The 27,541-nt window shown below is 40.4% G+C and overlaps 1 protein-coding gene across 5 annotated transcripts in view; it reads right to left on the bottom strand.

The window, feature by feature from the left end:
- The window catches only part of LOC130923483 (gastrula zinc finger protein XlCGF57.1-like), a 38,449-nt gene that overhangs the window by 7,232 nt on the left and 3,676 nt on the right, over positions 1–27,541 (bottom strand). Inside the window, exons 3-5 of one of the 5 annotated variants that reach the window (XM_057849245.1) lie at positions 24,567–24,846; positions 18,557–18,802; positions 7,226–7,477 (exon numbers count right to left, since the gene is read on the bottom strand). In XM_057849245.1, coding sequence (XP_057705228.1) covers positions 7,226–7,477; positions 18,557–18,802; positions 24,567–24,846 — 778 coding nt within the window. Of the gene's footprint in view, positions 1–511; positions 7,478–15,503; positions 18,803–24,566; positions 24,847–27,541 lie in introns of those variants that run through there. The other 4 variants (XM_057849226.1, XM_057849266.1, XM_057849255.1 and 1 more) reach the window with 4 other exon arrangements.

Genomic DNA, 27,541 nt, shown 5'->3' with positions numbered 1-27,541 from the left:
AAACATCGCGGATGCAAGATGGCGGCCACTGACGTGAACTTCAACTCACAAACTTCAAGTCAACTCAGGAAAACTCATTTAGTTACCATGTGCAGCCATCTAGAATTGAATGAAAGAGCGACTATTGCTCAATATACTGGCCAAAAATGACGCGTACAACAGATGTTATGGACCACAGAAATCAAATGGATGCCGGCGTCCCCAATTGTACAGCGTGGAGAGTAAAGGGTTGAAGGGAACCTCGGACTTAAAGACTTGTAGCCTCTATTAAGCCAGAATAGTTCTCTTTTACTAAAATATGTTATTAGAAACACATATTTTTGCCATTGTTTTAAAAATCTATCATATTTAGTAGAGCTGGGAATCTTTGGACACCTAACGATTCGATTATGATTCAGAGGCTCCGATTCGATTATAAAACGATTATTGATGCACCCCCCTCCTCCTCCCCCCCCCTTTTTTTTTTTTTTTTTTTTTTAAATGTTTTGTACATTAGTTCCAAAATGTTCAAAAATACTCTCAGGCTAAACCACACTACTATTTCAGTATCAAGTTAACATATTGCAGTAAACAAATATACAAAAATAACATTAAATAAAAAACTCCAGTCCCCATTCTGTATCAGCAGCTTTAAACTACATTCAATTAATTTAATGTTGTGAATCAACTGTTAAATTTGTTAAGATTGCTCCCGTTATTCCATAATTTCCCTTTTGTCTACTTTCGACATGTGAAAGTTTTAAAACTATTTTAAAGATTTAGGAGTATTTTAGATAAAAAGTTATTTAGGTTTGCTTGGAAGGTTCGCTACAACAGCCTTGCAGGGAAGTGTACTGCTTTAAGATGGCGGCCGTTTATAACGCCCGTATCTAGCTTTTTGTAGATGTGCTGCTAACACTACCAAATCTATATTGCATCTAGTCCTATATAAATGATATCCACCGTAACATTATATGGATGTACAGTGGTACCTCTACATACGAAGTTAATCCGTTCCAGGACCTTGTTTGTAAGTCGAAATGGTCGTATGTCGAGCAGGATTTTCCCATAGGAATACATTATAATTCCATTAATTCGTTCCACAGCCCAAAAACCTTCACTAAATCCTTAAAAAATACTGCTGGTACTATTACAAATGGCAATTACACATAGCAAAACAAATAAATTATAAATCAAAATCGGAATAATAATAATAATAATAATTCCTGTATTAATGTAACGAATCGGGTTCTAATGTGGCGGACGTTTTTTGCTGACCCTGAACGCACCGCGGGGCTGACGTGCCAGAGACAGACCGGTGAGCTTGAGTTTCACTTTCACTTTGAATGTTTTCTTGAGAACACCGTCAATTGCGGCAGACAGAAGGTGTTTTTGTTTTGAATAAGTTGTGAAATAAATGATAAAAACGTGGCGAAGTTGGCGATTTCTCTGGAGATATTACCACAATAAGAATTGTCAGCTTAACTTATAAAGACTGGCGAACGATGGTCGGAGGAGGACCGTGGAGATGTATTGTTGAGCCATTTCACGGATGCCCACCCTACGCTCATATTTTTCTGTCATTTGCATCTTCATTTAGAAGGTAAGCGTCAACTTTTTCCTTGTTTCACCACCTTTACCAACCTTTTCTGAAACCAGTGTTGATTTGTCACACAAGAAAATTCGCCGTGCATTCGTCTGCGGTGCTGCCATTGTCGTCGTATTTCGAGCATGTCGTCGGATGTAGAAACAAATGGCGAGTCAAATTTTACGTCGGATGTCGAAAGGTTCGTGTGTCGAAGCGATCGTATGTAGAGGTACCACTGTACTTTGAAGCAGCTTTTCGGCAGCAGTCAGGTATGTTGTTGTTGTTTTTATATCTCGTTGCATGAGTTGAGCTAGAGCCGTGAGTTGAGCATTGGCATTACCCGAGGGGCCGGGTAATGGGAAGCATGATGTTTAGCTACTCTCGTTCCGTTCCGTCCCCAAGACCGCTTTACTTCGCATATTTTAATAATCGGAATTTGGATGTTTGTGAATCGTTCTCGAATCTTCCACGGCCGAGTCGCGAATAATCTAAGAATCGGAAATTTTGCACACCTCTAACATGTTTTGATCTTTGGAGGGCGCAATGTTTTACACGCGCAATGCCCGCTAGGGGCGATGACGCGATTGGACTGGACTGAGAGAATAGCTGTGCTATTGGCAAGCGACGCTAGTATGACGACTGGCATGATTTTATCATGTTCTACTGCTGGTCAGATTGTACTGTTACAGAGCAGTAGGATGGGTTCTAAACGTCTTACCTGCATACAATTCCAGCTCATCAGCAGTGTCTTTATACCAATCCTAGGCGGCTTGCCGAGATATAGACTAGCTGCCATTTGACAGTTTTTATACACTCACCGGCCACTTTATAAGGTACACCTGTCCAACTGCTCGTTAACACTTAATTTCTAATCAGCCAATCACATGGCGGCAACTCAGTGAATTTAGGCATGTAGACATGGTTTAAGACAATCTCCTGCAGTTCAAACCGTGCATCAGTATGTGGAAGAAAGGTGATTTGAGTGACTTTGAACGTGGCATGGTTGTTGGTGCCAGAAGGGCTGGTCTGAGTATTTTAGAAACTGCTGATCTACTGGGATTTTCACGCACAACCATCTCTAGTGTTTACAGAGAATGGTCCGAAAAAGAAAAAATATCTAGTGAGCGGCAGTTCTGCCTTGTAGATGCCAGAGGAGAATGGCCAGACTGGTTCGAGCTGATAGAAAGGCAACAGTGACTCAAATAACCACCAGTTACAACCAAGGTAGGCAGAAGAGCATCTCTGAACGCACAGTACGTCGAACTTTGAGGCAGATGGGCTACAGCAGCAGAGGACCACGCCGGGTGCCACTCCTTTCAGCTAAGAAGAGGAAACTGCGGCTACAATTTGCGCACGCTCATCGAAATTGGACAATAGAAGATTGGAAAAACGTTGCCTGGTCTGATGAGTTTCGATTTCTGCTGCGACATTCGGATGGTAGGGTCAGAATTTGGCGTCAACGACATGAAACCATGGATCCATCCTGCCTTGTATCAAGGGTTCAGGCTGGTGGTGGTGGTATAATGGTGTGGGGAATATTTTCTTGGCACTCTTTGGGCCGCTTGGTACCAATTGAGCATCGTTGGAACGCCACAGCCTACCTGAGTATTGTTGCCGACTATGTCCATCCCTTTAAGACCACAATGTACCCAACTTCTGATGGCTACTTTCAGCAGGATATGCCATGTCATAAAGCTGGAATCATCTCAGACTGGTTACTTGAACATGACAATGAGTTCACTGTACTCAAATGGCCTCCAAAGTCACCAGCTCTTTATTCAATAGAGCATCTTTGGGATGTGGTGGAACGGGAGATTCGCATCATGGATGTGCAGCCGACAAATCTGCACCAACTGTGTGATGCCATCATGTCAATATAGACCACACTCTCTGAGGAATGCTTCCAGCACCTTGTTGAATCTATGCCACGAAGAATTGAGGCATATCTGAAGGCAAAAGGGGGTCCAACCCGTTACTAGCATGGTGTACCTAATAAAGTGGCCGGCGAATGTATATATTCGTTGGTAGTTACATCATTGCCTTGTTTTTTTATTTTTCGTTTCTCTGCCTCTCATTGCCGTTTCGCCCCTTTGTTTTTGTTTTAATTTTTAATTAATCCCTAACTCCTGTTACGGATCCATTTTGCGTCACACTTTTCGCCTTCACTTGTTTATGTATTCAATAAACCGTTTTACGCAATCCCTATGTTCTTGTTGTCTGCATGCTGTCTGAAGTTAGCCACCTTTTTGAATTCCGTGATCAAAGCTAGCCGCCCTTCTTTTCAGTTGAGTTCCCCTTTCAGGTTTTACCGCGCATACAGTCAACGCATGTGGGTTACGATTGCTTTATAAGGAACATCATGACAAACGTCACGCGGAAGTATAGTCCTGTGGTCTACGAGCTCGTCCATCACACGGGAAATGAGGGTTCGGATCCCACAGGAGACATTCATTGAATTGCTTTTGCTGCTCGTTTTGTGAAATATCGACAGTGCTGTCCTGCTCAACACTTTTCCGCTCGTGTTCAAATTGGAAGGGCAGAACCGATGACATGTTTATGGATCTAACGAGTGACACTGTGGAAGTGGAGCAGTGTCGCTCAGACTTAGTAACTCATACTAACAGTCAGTGTTGTTAATTTTACTTTAAAAAAGTAATTACAGTTACAAATTACTTCTCCCAAAAAATAATTGCGTTAGTAACTCAGTTACCTGAATGTAAGAGTAATTAGTTACTTGGCAAAGTAACTAATGATAATTTTCATGTTTTTTTTTTTTTTGAGAAAAAAAAAACATGTCACACAATGTGAAGTTTAAAGGGTTTTGGGGACAATTGGCCCTAGCCCAATTCTTTACACTCCACTTAACTAGACACAAGGGTACTGTGATAACTACCGGTAGATAGATCAACTGTTAAAGTTGTTAAAATTGCTCCCGTTATTGCATTAGTTCCCTTCTGTCTACTTTCAACATGTGTAAGTTTTAAAATTGTTTCATCATTTAAAGATAGATTTAAGTCAAGATTTTGTCGACTTAGGAGCATTTTAGATAAAAAAATAAATAAATAAATAAAAATAAAAAAAGTTAGGTTCGCTAGGAAGTAGAGGCATGCGAAATTTCCGATTTATAGATTATTCGCGATTCGGCCGTGAAAGATTCGAGAACGATTCATAAACATCCAAATTCCGATTACTGAATTATACTAGGTAACGCAGAAATAAAACACAGTCAGTGCGGTCTTCAGGACGCAATGAGGAACGGACCGAGAGTAAATATCTTGTTCAACTCATGCCGCTAGTTAAAAAACAAACAAAAAACAATTGTACCTGGCTGCGGCCGACAGCCGCTACAAACAGCGACCGGTTGCTGGTTGCTACAAACATACGGCAACATATGGCTATGGTAGATCTCACATATTGTAGAACTAGATGTGAAATGACAGTAACGACAGTGTTGGAACATATACAAAGAACTAAATTCGAAATGACAGACTTGCTGCCATCTTAAAGCAGTAGACTTAGAAGGCTCATTTGTAGCGAACCTAATTACTTTTTATCTAAAATATCCCTAAATCGGCAAAATCTTGACTTGAATCTATCTTTAAATGACGAAACAGTTTTAAAACTTTCACATGTCGAAAGTAGACAGATGGGAAATTATGGAATAACAGGAACAATTTTAACAACTTTAACGGTTGATTCACCACATTAAATTAATTTTTTGATACAGAATGGGGACTTGAGTATTTTATTTACTGTTTTTAGCTGTTAATTTGATACTAAAATAGTTTGGTTTAGCCTGAGAGGATTTTTGAACAATTTTGGAACTAGTGTACAAAACATTAAAAGTGTGGTGGGGTGCACCAATAATCGATTTATAATCGAATCGGAGCCTCTGAATCGTAATCTTAATTGAATCGTTAGGTGCGCAAAGATTCCCAGCTCTACTAGGAAGGATCTTTACAACAGAGCCTTCCTGATAACTGCTTTAAGATGGCGGCTGTTTACTAACGCATGTAGTCCTTAAAACATGTTACCAATGCAGCCGTGTCTGTCATTTGCATCTAGTTCTATAATATGTGATCTCTACTGTATCACATGGGCGTAGTTTGTAGGCTATGGCTACAGTCAGGTATTATTGGAGCCACCTAGCATCGCGTTTGCAACGGCGTCTTCCCCACTCCTGCTCTGCTCTCTCGTCTCGTGAGTCCGTCTCTCTCAGACTTTTTTTATTCAACCAACTTAGTAACGCATAGTAACGCATGCCTTTCCCGCCTCAGTAACGGTACCGGCGTTGCAAAGATGAGAAAATTAATTAGATTACTCATTTCTGAAAAAAATAACGCCGTTAGTAACGCAGTTATATTCTAATGCCGTTATTAACAACACTGCTAAAGGTTATCGTTTAAGAATTTCAAGTTGTCTGCAGTTCCCTTTAATAGAAGGGTTTTCTAGCACACGGTGCAAATGAAAGGTTTCTCCTTGGTGTGTGTTCTTGCGTAATCGTTTAATTTTCGCTTCCGTGTGAACCTTTTACCTAATGTGTACGAGTGTGACTTTTTAACGCTTGCTTCGAACAAAATTTTTTCTCGCAAAGAGAGCAGACGAAAGGCTTCTCTCCAGTATGTGTCCTCTTGTGTCTTGTCATCTGATAGCTCCTTCTAAATCTTTTATCGCAAAGAGAGCAAGCAAAAGGCTTCTCTCCACTGTGTGTTCTCGTGTGTTTTGTTAACGCTTGATTTGTCCAAAATTTTTTATTGCAAAGAGAGCAGATGAAAGGCTTCTCTCCGTGCGTCGTCGTGTGCGTTGTTAAATCATGCTTTGTACAAAATCTTTTATCACAATGGGAGCAGATGAGAGGCTCGTCTCCGGTATATGTACTTGTGTGTTTCCTTAAATCTCTCTTCTCTGCGAATCTTTTACCACAAAATGTGCAGACAAAAGGCTTCTCTCCAGTGTGTGCTCTTGTGTGTCTTGTTAACACTTGCTTTGTACAAAATTTTTTATTGCAAAGGGAGCAGACGAAAGGCTTCTCTCCGGTGTGTGTCCTCGTGTGTTTTGTTAACGCTTGCTTCGCAACAAATCTTTTATCGCAAAGAGAGCAGACAAAAGGCTTCTCTCCAGTGTGTGTTCTCATGTGTCTTATTACGACTTCCTTCCAACGAAATTTCTTATCGCAAAGAGAGCAGACCAAAGGCTTCTCTCCAGTGTGTGTACTCGTGTGTGCAATTAAACAAGCCTTCTGGGTGTATCTTTTACCGCAAACTGTGCAGGCAAATGGCTTTTCCCCTGTGTGTGTGACCATGTGTCTTGTTAAGTCATGCTTCGTGAAAAATCTTTTCTCGCAAAGTGAGCAGACGAAATGCTTCTCGCCAGTGTGTGTCCGCTCGTGTCTTGTTAACTGATACTTCATACCAAATTTTTTATCGCAAACAGAGCAAGCAATAGGCTCGTCTCCGGTGTGTGTTCTTGTGTGTTTCTTTGAGGGTTTCCCAGCCGCGCATTTTTCTGCGTCCCTTTTCAGTGATGACTTATTTAGGGATTTCGAAGGACCCCAGTCAACATCCTCCTCATCGGTGTGAAAGTCAGAACAGAGTGACGTTGCGTCGTCAGTGTCCGAGAGTGGTGCTAAGAGGTCATCCGGTTGCGAGTGTCCCTCACCTTTGGTTGTTAGGTGTTGAAACAAGCTACTGCTCGCTAGTTTCACTGCTCTGCTTTCTTCGCTTGGACCTTCATCTTTGATTTTTACACTGACAGTCATTGGAAACTTGGGGATTTCCTCTTCCTGTTTTTCTTCTTTAATGCTAGGGTTCTCTGGCTCCGCCTCCTGTTTGATGTACACCATATCCGACTCTTCCTGGTTAACATGGGGCCGATCGTGCTTCTCCGAGTGAAGATTTTCCACTGTGATGTCTGTAGGACACAGGATAAAAATAAAAAAATCATGCTCATGGGTCGGAACAGCTGATATTTCCTTATAATTTCTTCAGTAAGGATTTGATGATTTTGCAGGTTTTGGCCTAATGTTATGATAAAATGGGTTATAGTGGATGAATTATCCATCCATCCATCATCTTCCGCTTGTTCCCTGGTCGGGGCTCGGAGGCAGTAGCTTCAGCAGGGAAGCCCAGACTTCTCTCCCCAGCCACTTCAACCAGCTCCTCCGGCGGGATCCCAAGGCATTCCCTGGCCAGCCGAGAGACAGTCTCTACAGCGTGTCCTGGGTCGTCCCCGGTAGCCTGGTACTCCAGACTCACCGCTGTTCCAAGTATTGAGTCTGGCCACCATGAAGCGGATAAAATTTCCAGGGCGGAGCAAGCCACAGCAAACAGACAGCGGAGTGGACCAATCAGCGACGGGCGGGACGAGGGACTTGCGCGTGGCAGTAAACATACGAGGAGAGCGGAGTTTATTCAACATGGCTAGCGTGAGACAGACTGATGTCAATGACTTGTGTCGATGCGTTTTTGGTAATTTAAAACTGATTTTACCGTGGATTGGAACGTATTCTCGGCTCTCCTGTTCACCATCTGTGTCGTTGTGGAGACGACTTCCGACGCGGAAGAGTGACGTTGCTCGTTAAGAACACGTCACGCAAATAAACGAATCTGATTTGTCGATTGATTTTGTACTTGCTCGAGAGGCTGTTAATGGGCTGGGTCCCAGACTATACTCTCAGTGTTTGAAAAACACAGGGAGAACAGTCTGGCCGTGCCGGGCAGCATCCCCGGGGCCTCCCACCAATAGGACATGCCCGGAACACTTCTCCGGGGAGGCGAACCAGATGCCCGATTCACCTCAGCTGGCTCCTCTCTACGCGAAGGAGTTGCGGCTCGACGCAGAGTCCCTCCCGGATGACCGAGCTTCTCACCCTATCTCTATGGGAGAGCCCGGAAACCCTGCGGAGGAAACTCTTGTATCCGGGATCTTGTTTTTTTGGTCACGACCCACAGCTCGTGACCATAGGTTAGGGTACGAACGGAGATAGACTGGTGAATCGAGAGCTTTGCCTTTAGGCTCAGCTCCTTCTACCCCACTACGGACCGGTGCAGAGTCCGCATTACCGCAGACTAGGGGTGTGACAAAATATCGAAATGGTGATATATCGTGATACTTTGTGTCCCATAAGGTTTCTACCAAAATCTTCCACTATCATAGTGTCTCAGTTAACTCTAAGGCTGCCATTGACGGTTCACGACACCCAATCCATTTAGACTAGGAACATTCGTTCATTCGAAACCAGAGCACTCACAGTCATTCTGTCTGGTTTTCCAGGTCACTTACTGTTCATTTTAGGGCCTTTACAGGTCATTTCCTGTTGAGTTTGAGTCACTGCCTATTAATTTGGGTGATTCCCAGGTCACTTCCTGTTCTGTAACTCAACATAAACAGGAAGTGACCCATAAAGTACCCCAAAATCAACAGGAAGGAACTGAAAATAAACAGGTAAATGACCTTAAATGGCCCAAAATCAATTTTGATATCTTCTTCAGGCAATCATCTTTGTAAATCTCCCTGGAACGGCAACAAACTAAAGTTCCAGCATCATCACCTTGTCAAGAGTCAAGAATCTGCATTGGACAAAGTGATGATGCTGGAACTTTTGTTTGGTGCTGTTCCAGTGAGACCTTAAATGGCCCAAAATTACCTAATTGCCTGGCATTGGCTGCCACTGACGGCCATAGACGTTCAATCCGGTTGAAGTGGGAGGGTGGCAGCGAATGAATGAACGTTCATTCGCTGCCACCCTCCCACTTCAAATGGATTGGATGTCTACTAGTGATAAACTCATTCCAATTCACAGCAGAAGCTTGTTTTTCTGTTTATTAGTTGTTTTTAGAATACCCTAGAATGATTTTTCCTGACCAATGCATCGAAAATCGTTGTATCGCCATATCGTCAGATTATCGTTATCGTGTGCTTTGTATCGCAAATCGTATCGTATCGTGAGGTACCAAGAGGTTCCCACTCCTACTGCAGACGCTGCACCGATCCGCCTGTCGATCTCCCGCTCCCTCCTACCCTCACTCGTGAACAACACCCCAGGCAGAGGCGTAGCAAAGGTCCCCGGGGGCCCCAGGCAACAAGCAACACGGGGCCCTTCTGAGTCATGTGACACACATACATACTCGCGCAGTATAGTGAACACAAAGGTGGGGGGTGCGAGTGCGCGCTGCGTGCACGTGCGGTCATCTTGGCCGTAACAGTGGCGAAAACTAAGCAGTTTACACTGACTCATATGGATGAATAGTGGGGCAAATAAGTATTTAGTAAACCTCCAATTGTGCAAGTTCTCCTACTTGAAAAGATTAGAGAGGCCTGTAATTGTCAACATGGGTAAACCTCAACCATGAGAGACAACGTGGGGGAAAAAACAAAATCACATTGTTTGAATTTTAAAGAATTTATTTCCAAATTAGAGTGGAAAATAAGTATTTGGTCACCTACAAACAAGCAAAATTTCTGGCTGTCAAAGAGGTCTGACTTCTTCTAATAAGGTCTAACGAGGCTCCACTCGTTACCTGTATTAATGACTACTGTTTTAACTCATTATCGGTATAAAAGAAACCGGTCCACAACCTCAGTCGGTCACACTCCAAACTCCACTACGGCCAAGACCAAAGAGCTGTCGAAGGACACCTGAGACAAAATTGTAGAACTGCACCAGGCTGGGAAGAGTGAATCGTCAATAGGTAAAACGCTTGGTGTAAAGAAATCAACTGTGGGAGCAATTATTAGAAGATGGAAGACATACAAGACCACTGATAATCTCCCTCGATCTGGGGCTCCATGCAAATTGCTAATAAAATCGTTTAGGATTATTTTAGATGCATATCTGTTATATTTTTCTCATAGAGTATTCGACGAGGAATACGATAGACCCATAAATAGGCTTTTATGGGAAAATCACAATTTCTTTAAGTAGTCACATGAATAATGAGGTGGCCTGTGAAAATCAGCGTAAAACAACTCGGCAAGGACTTTCCAGAGAGTACTTGGTGAGTCACTCTTTAAACAATCATGTGGTATTAATATCTGATTGGACTTTCTTAAACATGTATAATCTACGTGACATGGTTAGTGCTGATTGGGATTTATAAAACAGAATCGTTAGTCTGCCAAATGATTCCATGGTATTGAAACACTCCCTAAACTTGTCGCTGCGACAGTGCAATAAAGCTGCGTGTGCTAAATCTGTTGGCCCTCTGGGGGCCCCTGCTGGCTGGCGGCCCTAGGCAATTGCCTGGTTTGCCTAATGGGACGCGGCACCTCTGGATGTATCACACATGTGCACTGCAGACTAGTAGTAGTATTTTTATGTTCTAAACCAAGTGACTTGCTGTAACTAGCTTGTTAGCGTTTGCTAACAGCATTGCAGCATGCTAGCGTTATTAGACTTTTATCAAATATGCTATTGCTCCAAGTCCGACTGTCTCCCTTACTTGCCCCCGGGGACCCTTGCTACGCCTCTGGATACATCATTGGACAGCTTAAAATCTCAATATTCTGAGAAAAGAAAAAAAATTTAACAGGAGGGCATTTAAAAAAAAAATTTTTTTAAACAGCAAAACCCTAACTGGAGGTGAGAGCACGCGAGAGCATAATTAAAGACGCCATGATTTTAACTAAATTATCGTGTACAAACCTCTTTTCGATCCAAAAACTCCATGTAGCATGTATCACCGAGTGTCAAGAAAAGCTGTGAATGGCCACAGCCGGATTTCTTTGGAATTTTCCGGGTGAAACATGGTACCATAACAAGGGTCGTGATGCAGAAATCGCAGACATCAAAGAGTGGTCAAGATTTTCATTTTCATATATATATACACCTTTTACCTTTTTTCCCCCCAATTTTTCTTTGTATCAATTATTTATCATCTAAAATATTGGGAAAAATGCGACAGTAATGAAAAAAATACACTTATGTGATAGTTATGAGGTAGATATCCGTGTCTTTTTTACAGACGCTAATTTTTTTCATTCCGACGTAATTTGTTTAAAATATGTAATTTTTTTAAAGTTGTTTTTTTTCCTTTACACTAAATATTAAATAATTAATGATTCTAAGCTAAAAATGACAGACATTTCGAATAATAAATACGATTACTTACCGTATTTGTATAGCTAGGTTGGAACAAATGTGGTTGCGCGACGTCTGTAAACGGGGGTTTCAAAGGTAAAACTGACTAATTAAAAATTGTTCGGTGACTTATTCGATTCTTCTTCTTTGGGGTTGATTTTTCAATTATATATATACTAAAAAAAACAACAACAGCTCAAACATGCCTAGTTGCACATTTTTTATTCCTGTCGTCAAAGGATGTCATGAATCTTTTTCCAAAAATTTTAAACATTTTTGAATGTGTTATAACCAGTTAAAGCTAAAGAATATCAAATGGCAAATGTGGAAAATCACACACATTGCTTAATTACCAATAAACTGTAAATCTCACTAAGGTTCTGACAACTGATCCTAAAAATTGAACATCTTAGCTTTCATTTGACATTGCACATCGAGGTTGAGCAAATGAGCACAGAATCATTTACATTCCATAAATGGCACTTTGACAATATTTTGTAAAAAATACAAACTGGCATAAAACGTGAAAAACAACATTTTCTTTTATTTCCAATGAAATGAAACATCTTTTACATCTGGGAGGGGTCTGTTCTTGATAAATGACTATATTATTTCATTTTATTACTTTCTGGGATGGGATCAATGTCATTGTAAGTCAAATCTTTTTCCTCCGAATCCATGTCCACTCATTTTCACTCTCGGCATAATTTATTGATTCCACTCGCCTGCTAAGGACCGGATGCTATTCTACTGGTGTTCTACACCCCTTCTACCCCTGCCTTGTCGTCGTGATTCCAAATTGTCGATGTAATTGTGAGAAAAATGGATTATTCCAGCAGAGATGTGCTGTGAAACATCACGGATGTAAAAAGGCGGCCACTGACGTGAACTTCAACTCACAAACTTCAAGTCAACTCAGGAAAACTCATTTAGTTACCATATGCAGCCATCTGGTGTTGAATGAAAGAGCGCGACTATCCCTCTACAGTGCCTTGCAAAAGTATTCGGCCTCCTTGAATCTTGCAACCTTTCGCCACATTTCAGGCTTCAAACATAAAGATATGAAATTTAATTTTTTTGTCAAGAATCAACAAGTGGGACACAATCGTGAAGTGGAACAACATTTATTGGATAATTTAAACTTTTTTAACAAATAAAAAACTGAAAAGTGGGGCGTGCAATATTATTTGGCCCCTTTACTTTCAGTGCAGCAAACTCACTCCAGAAGTTCAGTGAGGATCTCTGAATGATCCAATGTTGTCCTAAATGACCGATGATGATAAATAGAATCCACCTGTGTGTAATCAAGTCTCCGTATAAATGCACCTGCTCTGTGATAGTCTCAGGGTTCTGTTTAAAGTGCAGAGAGCATTATGAAAACCAAGGAACACACCAGGCAGGTCCGAGATACTGTTGTGGAGAAGTTTAAAGCCGGATTTGGATACAAAAAGATTTCCCAAGCTTTAAACATCTCAAGGAGCACTGTGCAAGCCATCATATTGAAATGGAAGGAGCATCAGACCACTGCAAATCTACCAAAACCCGGTCGTCCTTCCAAACTTTCTTCTCAAACAGTGAGAAAACTGATCAGAGATGCAGCCAAGAGGCCCATGATCACTCTGGATGAACTGCAGAGATCTACAGCTGAGGTGGGAGAGTCTGTCCATAGGACAACAATCAGTCATACACTGCACAAATCTGGCCTTTATGGGAGAGTGGCAAGAAGAAAGCCATTTCTCAAAGATATCCATAAAAAGTCTCGTTTAAAGTTTGCCACAAGCCACCTGGGAGACACACCAAACATGTGGAAGTGGAAGAAACTTTTTGGCCACAATGCAAAACGATATGTTTGGCGTAAAAGCAACACAGCTCATCACCCTGAACACACCATCCCCACTGTCAAACATGGTGGTGGCAGCATCATGGTCTGGGCCTGCTTTTCTTCAGCAGGGACAGGGAAGATGGTTAAAATTGACGGGAAGATGGATGCAGCAAAATACAGGAACATTCTGGAAGAAAACCTGTTGGTATCTGCACGAGACCTGAGACTGGGACGGAGATTTATCTTCCAACAGGACAATGATCCAAAACATAAAGCCAAATCTACAATGGAATGGTTCAAAAATAAACGTATCCAGGTGTTAGAATGGCCAAGTTAAAGTCCAGACCTGAATCCAATCGAGAATCTGTGGAAAGAGCTGAAGACTGCTGTTCACAAACACTCTCCATCCAACCTCACTGAGCTCGAGCTGTTTTGCAAGGAAGAATGGGCAAGAATGTCAGTCTCTCGATGTGCAAAACTGATAGAAACATACCCCAAGCGACTTGCAGCTGTAATTGGAGCAAAAGGTGGCGCTACAAAGTATTAACGCAAGGGGGCCGAATAATATTGCACGCCCCACTTTTCAGTTTTTTATTTGTTAAAAAAGTTTAAATTATCCAATAAATGTTGTTCCACTTCACGATTGTGTCCCACTTGTTGTTGATTCTTGACAAAAAATTAAATTTCATATCTTTATGTTTGAAGCCTGAAATGTGGCGAAAAGTTGCAAGATTCAAGGGGGCCGAATACTTTTGCAAGGCACTGTAAATACTGGCCAAAAATGACGTATACAACAGATGTTATGGACCAGAGAAATGAAGGAGTAATGTAGGAGCAATGCACGCTAGGGGTGATAACACGTTGGACTGGACTGCGAGAATAGCTGTGCTAGCTACCAAGGGAAGCTAGTATGACTACTGGCCTGATTTTGTCACGTTCTGCTGCTGGTCAGATTGCTTTGTAGCACAGCTATAGGATAAGTTCCCAATGTCTTTGTTGCATCCAATTCCAGCTCATCTGTAGTGTCTTTAAACCGATCCTAGGCATCTTGCCAAGATTTTGATTTACATCCCCTCATTGTTAGTTGCATCATTGCCTTTTTTTTTTACCGTTTGCCTGCCTCTCACCGCGGTTTTCCTTTTTTTTTTTTTTTAATTTTTAAATTGGTCCATACCGCCTCTCACAGACACTTTTTGTGTCTCCCTTTTCGCGATCCCATGTATTTTTTTTATGTGTTCCATTAACCCTTTAGCACAATCCCTAAATTCTTGTTGTCTGCTTGCTGTCTGAAGTAAGCCGCGATTTTTGATTCCGTGATCATTCTAGCAGCACTTTTTTTCAGTCGAGTTTCCCTTTCAGGTTTTACCGCACAGATAGACAACACAGTTGTGTTGCGATTGCTTTATAAGGAAAAGCATGACTAACGTCACGCGGAAATATAGTCCTGTGTTCTACGCGCTCGTCTGTCGCAAGGGAAATGCCGGTCCGAACCCTGGAGACTGTCATCGAATTTGCTTTTGCTGCTGATTTTGTGAAATATCGACAGTGCTGTCCTACTCAAAACTTTTTCGCACGGGTTTATTAAGGGGGGGGGGGGGGTTGAATTTCACAATATTATAACTCATGCTAACACTTATCTTTTAACTCATTCACTCCCAGTCATTTTCACCGGAGCAACCCTCTTCGCTCCCGGCCGTTTTACTGGATTTGGACTGATTTTTCAAGGCCCACAGAAAATTCTGTTCTATTGCTATATAAACAAGGAACACACCAAAATAAAGATTAGACTCTCTTCTCAGCAGGAAAAAAGCATGTTCATATCTGTTTCTATTCTTTAGAAATCAGCATTAGAAAATAGCTTAGTTTGAGCAATTTTCCAATTTCTGATGAAAAAACGGAGAGAATGAGCTTTTTGTAAACGCATACATTTCAAACATAACTTTGACTTAACACTGCTATTTTTTGCTTTTGTGACAACCCAAACATCTGAATAATGTTTTCCTTCTACAAAACAACAAACAACAAGACAAATAGAGCTTTTGATAACAAAGTAACAATATATTTACACATAACTAAACTATTGAACTAAGAGATGATGCTGTCATGGCCGCGGGTGTATCGGCAGACGGGGTAAATTTTTCCCTCGTCACCGACTTTCTCAAGATCCTTTTTTTTTTTTAAATCTTTCTTTTGTAGTGACCACTACCTCATAACAGAATTCACCTGGGGAACTTGTGTAGGGGCATGTGCCTTGTGTTTTTCATCATTCTCCAAATTTTTCTCACGCTTCTTACTTCTTCCAACTTCCATTTCCTGATTATTTCTCTTCATTCATTTCCTTTCATGGTCCGATATGCGTTCTTACCAAATGCGCTACTGCCCTCCAGCGGCCAGTTTTATTGCTTTAAAATGGAATTTGGGCGTTGTGCTTGGGAGCCAAGTTTCATCAGAACCTAGAGATGTCTCTTGTGGGAAAAAAAAAAAAACCTGAAAGACGAATAAATACGTTTTTGGGACACAAACAATTAAAAATAGAACTTATTTATCCGTTTTTGGGAGCAAATGGGTTAAGAACTACAACTTGACCGTGGCTCCCTTCAAGAGAAGGGTTTTACACCACATGGTGCAAGTGAAAAGTTTTTGCTTGGTGTGTGTTCTTGCGTAATAAATTCTCACTTCGGAGTGAACCTTTTACCTAGGGCTGTCAAAATTATCGCGTTAACGGGCGGTAATTATTTTTAAAAATTAATCACGTTAAAATATTTGACGCATTTAACGCACATGCCCCGCTCAAACAGAATAAAATGACAGCAAAGTGTCATGTCCATTTGTTACTTGTGTTTTTTGGTGTTTTCTTGCCCTCTGCTGGCGCTTGGGTGCGACTGATTTTATGGGTTTCAGCACCATGAGCATTGTGTAATTATTGACATCAACAATGGCGAGCTACAAATTTTTTTTTTGTTGAAAATTTTACAATTAATATAAAATTATTAATACAAATTTTTTTAATATAAAATTTCTACAACTTGTACTAACATTTTTCTTTTAAGAACTAAACGTCTTTCTATCCATGGATCGCTGTAACAGAATGTTAATGTTAATGCCATCTTGATTTATTGTTATAACAAATACAGGACTTATTTACAGTATGTTGAATGTATATATCTTTCTTGTGTTTTATCTTTCCATTCGAACAATTATTTACAGAAAAATATGGCATATTTTATAGATGGTTTGAATTGCGATTTATCACGATTAGTGTTGCAATGATTAATCAATTAACTCGAGTATTCGATTAGAAAAAAGTATTCGAATTAAATTTTGTTGCTTCGAGTATTCGTTTCATTAAAGTGGCGTTGAAATGGTTTATTTTGAAAGTGCATTTAGTTTTATTGATTAGGGTGGATACACTGCCCTCTGGTCTGCCTCTGTTCATATGAGTGAATCCAACTACTCCCTGTTAAGACCAACGTAAGCTAAATTTTTGTTTGAGCTCATGTTTTTTAATGCATTCATAATTTAGTTTATAGGTATATTTAGCAGTTTTTTTTTGTGGGAATATGTGTCTGAACCATTTGTTAAGAGCATTGTAAAAAACAAAAAAAAACTAGCATTTTATAGCATTTAAGCTAGCGGACTTTTTCTATGTAAGTTAGCCAATTGTTTTTTTTAATTATACAGTAATCAATTTTACCGATTACTCGATTATTCAAACTAACTAGTCCATCGATTAATCGACTACAAAATATTCGATAGCTGCCACCCTAATTACAATTTTTAAGCGGTGATTAACTCGATTAAAAATTTTGATCGTTTGACAGCCCTACTTTTACTTAATGTGTTTTGCGCGAGTGTCTTGTTAACTCTAGCTTCGAACAAAATCTTTTATCACAAAGAGAGCAGACGAAAGGCTTCTCTCCAGTATGCGTCCTCGTGTGTGTTTTTAAATATGCCCTTTGGGTGAATCCTTTACCACAAAATGTGCAGACAAAAGGCTTTTCCCCTGTGTGTGTCCTCGTGTGTCTTATTAAGTCTTCCTTCGAACAAAAACTTTTATTGCAAAGAGAGCAGACGAAAGGCTTATCTCCAGTGTGTGTCCTCATGTGTTTCGTTGACACTTGCTTCGTAGAAAATCTTTTATCGCAAAGAGTGCAAGCAAAAGGCTTTTCTCCCGTGTGTGTTCTCGTGTGTCTTATTAAGTCTTCCTTCCAACGAAATTTTTTACCGCAAAGAGAGCAGACGAAAGGTTTCTCTCCAGTGTGTGCCCTCATGTGTCTGGTCAACTGATGCTTCGTTCTACATTTTTTATCGCAAACAGAGCAAGCAAAAGGCTCGTCTCCGGTGTGTGTTATTGTGTGTTTCTTCAACGTTCCCTGCTGGGCGAATGTTTTACCACAAAACGTGCAGACGAAAGGCTTCTCTCCCGTGTGTGTTCTAGTGTGTCTTGTTAACGCTTGCTTTGTACAAAATTTTTTGTTGCAAAGAGAGCAGACCAAAGGGTTCTCTACGTGTGTCCTCGTGTGCTGTGTTAAGTCATGCTCCGAACAAAATATTTTATCGCAAAGAGAGCAAACTAAAGGCTCGCCTCCATTGTATTTTCTTGAGTGTATCTTTAAATCTCTCTTCTCAGGGAATGTTTTACCACAACGTGTACAGGCAAAAGGCTTCTCTCCAGTGTGTCCTCTCGTGTGTCTTTTTAACCCTTCCTTCGTAGAAAATCTTTTACCACAAAATGTGCATACAAAAGGCTTCTCGCCAGTGTGTGTCCTCATGTGTTTTGTTAACGCAAGCTTCGTAGATAATTTTTTATCGCAAAGAGAGCAGACGAAAGGCTTCTCTCCAGTGTGTGTTCGTGTGTGTGCCTCTAAATTTCCCTTGTGGGTGAATCTTTTACCACAAAATGTGCAGGAAAAACATTTCCCACCGGCGCACTCTTTTTTGTCTTTTTTCATTGATAACTTGTTTAAGGATTTCGACGCATCCGAGTCAACATCCTCCTCATCGGTGTCAAAGTCAGAAGAGTGTGACGTTATGTCGTCAGTGTCCGAGAGTGGTGCTAAGAGGTCGTCCGGTTGAGATTGTCCCTCACCTTTCGTTGTCAGGTGTTGAAATGAGCTGTCGCTCGAAGGTTTCGCTGCTCCGCTCAGACCTTCATCTTCTTCGCTTTTTACACCGACAGTCATTGGAAACGTGATGATTTCCTCTTCCTGTTTTTCTTCTTTAATGCTGGGGGTCTCTGGCTCTGCCTCCTGTTTGATGTACGCCTTATCTGACTCCTCCTGTTTAACGTGGGGGGGATCGTGCTTCTCCAGGTGAAGTTCTTCCACCGTGACGTCTGTGGGAGACATGACAAAAATGAAAAAAAAAAATCACGCTTTTGGGACGGAACAGCTGATGTTTCATTCCTCTTTAATTTTTCCAGTAGGTAGGAGGATGATGATTTTGGTAAGCCTGTCCCAATATGCAATAATTCCATTTATCGCACGATAAATAAAAATGAAGGCGGTAATTTTTCTGCTGCGATTTATCGCCTCGCGTGCACGTGCGTGTGCGGTAAACGTGCTGTTAAAAGTTCGGATTCCTTGTTACCAACTGCGCAAAATGCATCTTCGTCCCAGGTCCGGCAAAAAGTAGCGTCGGAGCCAATTGTTCCCGTTATATCTTATTGTTCAACGTTTACCGGCCGCTTCAGTGCTCCGGAGTGACTGTGGACCATCTCCATCTTGTTGACGTGTGGGCGCTCCGGTCAGGAGTGACATTTCACACGGGGCGGCTATTTTTCGGCACAACGCCGGATATTTACAACGAAGTCCGCCAAAACATTGTTACCGACTTGGCTGCTACGAACAACCTCGCTTTGACAACGAACACCTGAATGAATATTGAGTGGCAAATTAAGAGCGCTGCTTCAAACTCGTCCTGTTTATGAAAGTCGATTGTCATATGCTGGTGTCGTGTAGTAATGAGCAGACGTGATTTCAGCGGCGTTTGCTAACTTTTTTAATGCGCGCACACACTAGATATCATGAAATATCAAACTAAATGTGCTACGTCCCATGCCATTGGCTACGTGACCCCAGAGTGATTATGGGACACGCAGTCCATATACTACATCAATTAATTCGAAACTGTCATGACTGAATGGAAGTTAAGAAGGCCAAATCAATCCATACCAGTGACCATAGATAATGTTGCAAATATTGTTAATTCTACGTGACACAGATGGATTCGGACCACAAGTTGGATGTCTTGCTCATGTAGTAAACCTAGCTGCTAAGAGAGCTGTAGCAATCAACAGTGTGCCCCACCTCACTTTACAAACAGTAAAGATTGTTCTCAGCACTTTTATACAATTTTTTTTCAGATCAGTTAGAAGTAAGCACATAAATATTATGCGCTAAAATACATGTTTATATGACGGCAATTTAATTTTTGCTCGTTAGCAAAAAAAAAAAAAAAATACATTTTTTCCAGAGCATTAAATGAAATAAATTAAATCAGATTGAAAATCATGTCCCCTGTATCCAAAATCGTACCAAACCATGACTTACCGTAACTGTATCGTTGCATCCTTATGGACCGCCATTGCAGAAGCTATGACAGGAAAAGCTTTCATTTGCCTAAATGCTTAAGTTATAAAGTGCAATTTTATTTTATTTTTCTTGAAAAACACATTTATTCTGTGTTTCTGTGCGGTATTAATATTGTTGTCTTTTACTTAAGAGGCATGGTCTATTGTCTTTAGTTGTCATTTAAGAGTAATATTTATCGCGTCTACATGGGTGTACTTGATCTATCTACTGTGTTATTGTAAATTGTTTTTTGGGGGGCGGCGCAATAATTTATTAGATAAATTATCGCACACTAAAATTTGTTATCGCGCCAGGCCTAGGTTTTGGTGAATGTTTTGGCCTAATATTATAAGATGGGTAATAGTGGATTCATTAGTAATGGGATGAAATTAGGGCTGCAGCTATCGATTATTTTAGTAGTCGATTAATCGATGAACTATTGAGTTCGAATAATCGAGTAATCTGATAAGAAACATAAAAAATGAAAATACCTGAGCCTCAAATGGTATAAAAAAATAATAATAATGAGGATCTATGTACAACAAAACAGTTGGCTAACTTACAACTTACTTAGCAAAAGTCCGCTAGCTTAAATGCAATAAAATGCTAACGTCTTTTTTTTTTTTCTTCTTTTTTTCTTTTTCTCAATGCTCTTAACTCATTTGCTCCCGGAACCGTATAAATACGTTCTATTTCCAAATGCTTCAGTGTCCCGATTACGTATTTATACGTCTTTTGCGTTTTTTTGTACAAGAAGCATCTAGAGCTTTCGATCTATCGCCAAAACAAAAAACAAGCCTCAAAACCCATTTTAAAGCAATAAAACTGGCCACTGGAGGGCAGTAGCGCATTTGTTAAGCGCCCACAACTCAATTCAAACAGTACAACTTTATTAGGGAAGCTAGCAGAGCCCCTCCGCAGCTTGCTGCTCATGTCCACCGCACGCTCGAGGGTCCTGCACGGAAACACGCACAGCCAAACCAGTTCCCCCCCAGGAACATAAGTTCCCCTGGTGAACGAGACAGTGGTCACCACAAAAAAAAAGACTTAAAAAAAAATCCATCTTTACGAGACAGTCGGCAATGAGGGAAAAGTTTAACCGCTGTCGCAGCCACCAAACGTCATCTCTCAGTTAGGTAAGTGTGAATAAATTGTTACTTTGCTATGAAAAGCTCTATTTGGCTGGTTGTTCATGTTATTTTGTAAAAGGAAAACATTATTCAGATGTTTGGGATGACACTGAAGCAAAAAATAGCCGTGTTAAAGTCAAAATTATGTTTGAAATTTTTGCGTTTACAAAAAGCTCATTTTCTCCGTTTTTTCATCAGAAATTGGAAAAATGCTCAAACTAAGCTATTTTCTAATGCTGATTTCTAAAGAATGAAATAACATATGAACATACTTTTTTTTTCTGCTGAAAGAAGAGAGTCTAATCTTTCTTTTGGTGGGTTCAATGTTTATATAGCAATAGAACAGAATTTTTGTGGGCCGTGCAAAATCAGTCAAAATCCAGTAAAATGGCCGGGAGCGAAGGGCCTTGCTCCGGTGAAAATGGCTGGGAGTGAATGAGTTAAATGGTTGACACACATTCCCACAAAAAATGGCTAAATGTACCTATCAACTAAATTAAGAATTCTTTAAAAAAAAAAAAGCATTAGCTCAAACAAAAACTTAGTTTATGTTGGTCTTAGCAGGGAGCAGATGGATTCAGCATGTGAAATGACGTAGACTAGGGGCTTTGTATCCACCCAAATCAATAAAACTAAATGCAAACTTTCAAACTACTTTAAAACAAACCATTGCAATTAAACGAATACTCGAAGCAGCAAAATTCAAATCTTTTTTTCTAAACGGATACTCGAGTTAATCGATTAATCGTTGCAGCACTAGCCGAAATGTCATCTCACACTTTGTCGATTCTGGCCTGTGAAAGAATATTAACTAGTGTAATATATTCCAAAGAAAAACAACTGCAATCCAAACATGTTAGGAAAATTATTATTTGTGAATAAAAATTAACAACAAATCATCCTATTTAGAGCTGTCCCGACTAGTCGACGTCTTCAATGACGTAAATGCGTCGATGGGCAGAACATACCGTCGACGGGTAAAGGCCAAGTTATTAGGGATGTAAAGGTACACAAAAATCTTGGTTCGGTACATACCTCGGTTTTGAGGTCACGGTTCGGTTCATTTTCGGTACAGCAAAATATAAATGTGCTAGTTGTTTATGACACACCTTTCAACAATAGGAACATTAGCCTATACAAAGCTAGAATTCTGCTCATAAAGTAGTATTTAAAGATAATAATCCAACAATTTGCCTTTCAGACCCCGCGTATTGGTCAGCTTTCTTTCTGAAAGAAAGGGGAAAAAAAAAAAGAGGTCCTGTGCGAAAGAGAAAAGCAATCCCAATGACAAAGATTTTAACATGTATTTTACAAATGAAATGCCTCAATGAAACAATTTTTTTCCCTATGAACGGTTTTCAAAAGCTTTATTGGTGGATTTTCTCAAGTTAAAGCGCCACACAGAAATTAATAAATCTAATTGTGTAAGCAGGATCTGTGCATTATTCTTATTATTTAATTACAGGTGTTTTAGCTTATTTAAATTTATTTTATTTAAATGGGCTATTATTTATTTTATTATGTGGTTATATTTTACAAATGTGATGTAGTATTCATTTATATTGTATATTTTAAGTTGTTTAACTTTAGTTCCTATGTGAATATTAGTTCCTACTTGTTTTGTTGTGGTAGGAGGGTTTTGTATTGAACACGGGGCCGTGTTATTATTATAGCAGAGAAGACAGTGATTTACTGCCTTCTCTTTGATTTAAAGAGAAAAGAGAAAGCAGTAAATCAACAAAGACAAGTCAACTGTGCCCCAATCTACCACTCAAGAGATCTGATGGACTCAAGTGGGTTACGATTGCATATTAGTTTGAAAATCGACCAGATCTACGATTATATGACCATGTTTCACCCATAAAATCCCCAAAAACTCCAGCTGTGGCCATTCACAGCTGTGTCTTGACACTCAGTGATACATGCTACATGGAGTTTTTGGATCAAAACAAGGTAAGTACGCGATAATACTTTAAGTTTTAAAACTTTCACATGTCGAAAGTAGAAAAAAGGGAAATTATGGAATAACGGGAGCAATTTTAACAAATTTAACGGTTGATTCACAACATTAAATTAATTGTAGTTTAAAGCTGCTGATACAGAATGGGGACTGGAGTTTTTTTATTTACTGTTATTTTTGTATATTTGTTTACTGCTATATGTTAACTTGATACTGAAATAGTAGTTTGGTTTAGCCTGAGAGTATTTTTGAACAATTTTGGAACTAATGTACAAAACATAAAAAAAAAAAAAAAAGGGGTGCATCAATAATCGTTTTATAATTGAATCGGAGCCTCTGAATCGTAATCGTAATCTAATCGTTAGGTGCCCATAGATTCCCAGCTCTAGTTCTAACGGGTGGTTATTTGAGTCACAGTTGCTTTTGTATCAGCTCGAACCAGTCTGGCCATTCTCCTCTGACCTCTGGCATCAACAAGGCATTTCCGCCCAAAGAACTGCCGCTCACTGTATATTTTTTCTTTTTCTGACCATTCTCTGTAAACCCTGGAGATGGTTGTGCGTGAAAATCCCAGTAGATCAGCAGTTTCTGAACTATTCAGACCGGCCCTTCTGCCACCAACAATCATGCCACGTTCAAAGTCACTCAAATCACCTTTCTTCCCCATACTGATGCTTGGTTTGAACTGCAGGAGATTGTCTTAAACCATGTTTACATGCCTAAATGCACTGAGTTGCCGCCATGTGATTGGCTGATTAGAAATTAAGTGTTAACGAGCAGTTGGACAGGTGTACCTAATAAAGTGGCCGGTGAGTGTGTATATATACATATATGGTAAATGGTGTTATACTTCTATAGCGCTTTTCCACCTTTCAAGGTGCTCAAAGCGCTTTACACTATATATATTTTTCAATATAGAATTATAATATCGCAATATATCACAAACCTCCCCAAAAATTGCTGCAATAGATTTTTTCCAATATCGTTCAGGCCTAATCTGAACTCACAAAAAGTATTCTGAAAAGGATTGTCCGGGGCATGAGGCCTATTGCAATTCATTTTAACATTTGGAACAATATAGACATACCACAAAAAGAAAAAAAAAAGAGCAATAAATTATATTTTTGTAATTTTTTTTCTCTTGTGTATAATTTTAGAATAGAATTTTAAATAAATCTTTTGATAGAATTATCAGCTTGACATTATTGTTATCGGTTGGAACGAGGAGGAAATTATCGGTTATCGGTATTGGTTGAAAAATCGTGCATCACAAAAAAAAATAACGTATACTGTACTACGGAATGATGGAAAATTTTAGTGTTTTTGAAACCGTGGCGTTTTAATACCATGGTAAACCTTGAAACCGGTAACCGGCACATGCCTAATCAGAAGTGTGTGAAGTTATGTCGTTCACTGTCCGAGAGCAGCGCTACAAACCGGCAGGTTGCAATCGACCCTCTTCTTTTGTTGTCAGGAGTTGAAATGAGCTGTCGCCCGAAGATTTCGCTGCTCCGCTCTCGTTGCTTAAACCTTTGTCTTCTTCACTCTTCACACTGACAGTCATTGTAAACTTGGGGATTTCATCTTCCTCATTAATGCTGGGGGTATCTGGCTCCTCCTCCTGTTTGATGGACGGCATCTCCGACTCCTCCTGTTTAACGTGAAGGGGATTGTGCTTCTGAGGGCGAAGCTCTTTAATAGTGAGGTCTGCGGGACACTGGAAATGGAAAAATATCACGTGATTTGCTAAAGTCAAGCTTTGCTCAGTCTCCTGTCGTGATTTTCATGTTGTATGTTTTTTACCGACACTAAAGCCTTGTTCAGACAACCAGCCAAAATCAGATTTTTAGCCCACCCAGATTGTAAAGGCTGTTTCAAACTAACGGCAGCCTAGTGTGAAGTGAAGCGGCAATCCATTCATTTTTGTATTTGTAACAGGACTTCTCAACGAAAGTGAGCGGTGGACGGCCGTCTTGGGCGGAACACCAAGTTTGAATGTATTTGCGCCCAAAATATAGCCTTGCTCTATTTTCAGAGCACCGCCGCGCTGACGTCAACAATGCAACCAATAGCAGAGGGACAGTGTACTTATATCTGTGCTATCAGGCTGTTTTGGCAGATGTATACAGGTAGTCCCTGAGTTAAAACGTACTTGACTGATATTTCGACTTTACGACGGCGGAGTCTCATCCGCCATTTTGTCTTTTTTCTGTTTTTTTGTCACATCAACGGTACCTTGTTGTACCTCGCTGTATCTATATTTTACATTATTAACAATGCTTGACAGGTTTGTAGCATTGATCTGGCCAAAATTGCCTCGGTAGCTACATGATCAAAGGCACAAATGCGTCCTATAAACAAGTTTCCCGAGCGAAACATGAGTGGCACCACCTTGGAAAATTTTTGCTCCGAACTTCCGGTTTACAAAAGAACAAGATGAATTGCGGTAGAAGTAAGCAGTGTGTAGACAAAGTAAAAATGCAAAATCAAAGCAGAGGAACCCACGGAATCTCCAAAAATGGATTCAGTAGAAGGTAAATGACACTCCAAGACACTGTGCTGTGCATGATCTCCTGGAAGCGCCTATATACATATATACTAGCGGTGCAATGGTTTGCCGTTCAAAGCCGAACGGTACGGTTCGCACTGTACGGTTCAATAGGCCTTTATGAACCGCGCCTTTTCGGGTTTGCAATTAATGTATTCAGAACGCTTGTGGAATGAATTGATCGAGCTCTGTGTGCCTGTATGTGACGTGAAGCACCGCTGTGGAGAAATTCCCGCCCCGCAAGTAAATGTCGGATCGCTGTCAAGCACCTGTGTAATAGAAGCCGAGTAACGCCCTCTCTCGCTTACGAACGAAGTGAAAGTGAAACAAGAAAGAAAACAAATAGCTATGGCGAGCGGAGGAGTGGAGAGACCGAATTTTGAGGAAGCACCGGCTTCTTTCAAATCTGCGGTGTGGTAACATTTTGGTTTCCCCGTGGACTACAATGCGGAGGGAGAGAAAATATTGAAAAAAAAAATTGCAAGCATTGCTCAGCGCTTGTTCCCCATGCTAATAGCAACACTTTTATAACATGACTCCAGCACCTCAGCCAGCATCACCCACAGATATAACTTTCTCAGGGCAGGACAACCCCGAAGATGACACCAGTGAAAACAGACGGCGGGCTTCGTTAATTTATTTGCAACGCTTGAACCGCTTTACATTGTTCTCTTGCGGACATATTTCTCCAACAACGTAATCCCCGACATTTATGAAATGGCACGCAAAGCCATCGAAGATGATTTCGCTAAAGCACATAGTTTGGCCCTGACCACTGATAGTTGGACGTTCCGTGCTACTACCTAACAATGACGGTCCACTCTAATTCATACCTGTCAAGTTGTACGGTCTCGTCGTAATGTGTACAAGTGAGCACTGATTTTTAAATATGTACGCCGTACTTTACGTTCAAAATCTGCACGTTTTTTGTGCATTACGTTTTTTTTTCATCCGTTCGAATTTGGTCACCGTTTCTGCAACGAGACAATGTTCGTTAATACGTTGGTTGAATGATGCGAGAAAAGTTAAGACACGGAGAGGGAAGAGTGTTTGTTGAGACGCTGTAATAAACGCGATGCTAGGCTAGGTGGCTCCAATATTTCCTGACTATAGCAGACAGCATACAATCTACGCCTAGATATATGGTAAATGGTAAATGGTGTTACACCTATATAGCGCTTTTCCACCTTTCAAGGTGCTCAAAGCGCTTTACACTATCGCGCCATTCACCTACTGGTGACGCAGCACCAGGAGCAACATGGGGTTCAGTATCTTGCTCAAGGATACTTAGGCGAGTTCATCAGGGCGAAGAATCGAACCCACAACCTCTGGGTTGGGGGACAACTAATCTACCACTGAGCCACGCCACCCCATATCAGGCACACAGATATCTCATGCATATAGAACTACATGCGAAAGGACAGACTCTGTAGCGTTAGTAAACAGCCGCCATTTTAGAGCAGTAAACTTCTCAGAAAGGCTCTGTTGTAGTAAACCTTCCGAGAGAACCTAAGCAACTTTTCACATGGTATAGGGAAGAGGAAGGGTTTTAATATAGGGGGTTTTCACATATCTGTTATTGGCTGGTACTTTTTATTTCATTTTATTTTTATTTTGTCTTGTATCTTATGTATATGGTTGCATTATTTCTTTGTTGATATGAGGCCTAATTAAATAAGGCGGACTGATATTATTGAGGAATAGAAAAGGGGGGTAGGTTTTAATAAGCATATGCTTCATCCTACTCCTTTTTGGACACAATGACTAAATTCTAATATTTATTATTATTATTGTCTTAAATATTGTTGCTGTTATCTCAAGTATTATAATTGGTTTGTATTTTTTGTTTGTTTTGTTTGTTTAT

The sequence above is a fragment of the Corythoichthys intestinalis genome, chromosome 1 (assembly GCF_030265065.1).
Source record: "Corythoichthys intestinalis isolate RoL2023-P3 chromosome 1, ASM3026506v1, whole genome shotgun sequence".
Taxonomy (NCBI): Eukaryota; Metazoa; Chordata; class Actinopteri; order Syngnathiformes; family Syngnathidae; genus Corythoichthys; species Corythoichthys intestinalis.
Note: the sequence above shows the minus strand (reverse complement) of the source record. Positions and strands in the feature narration are given on the sequence as shown.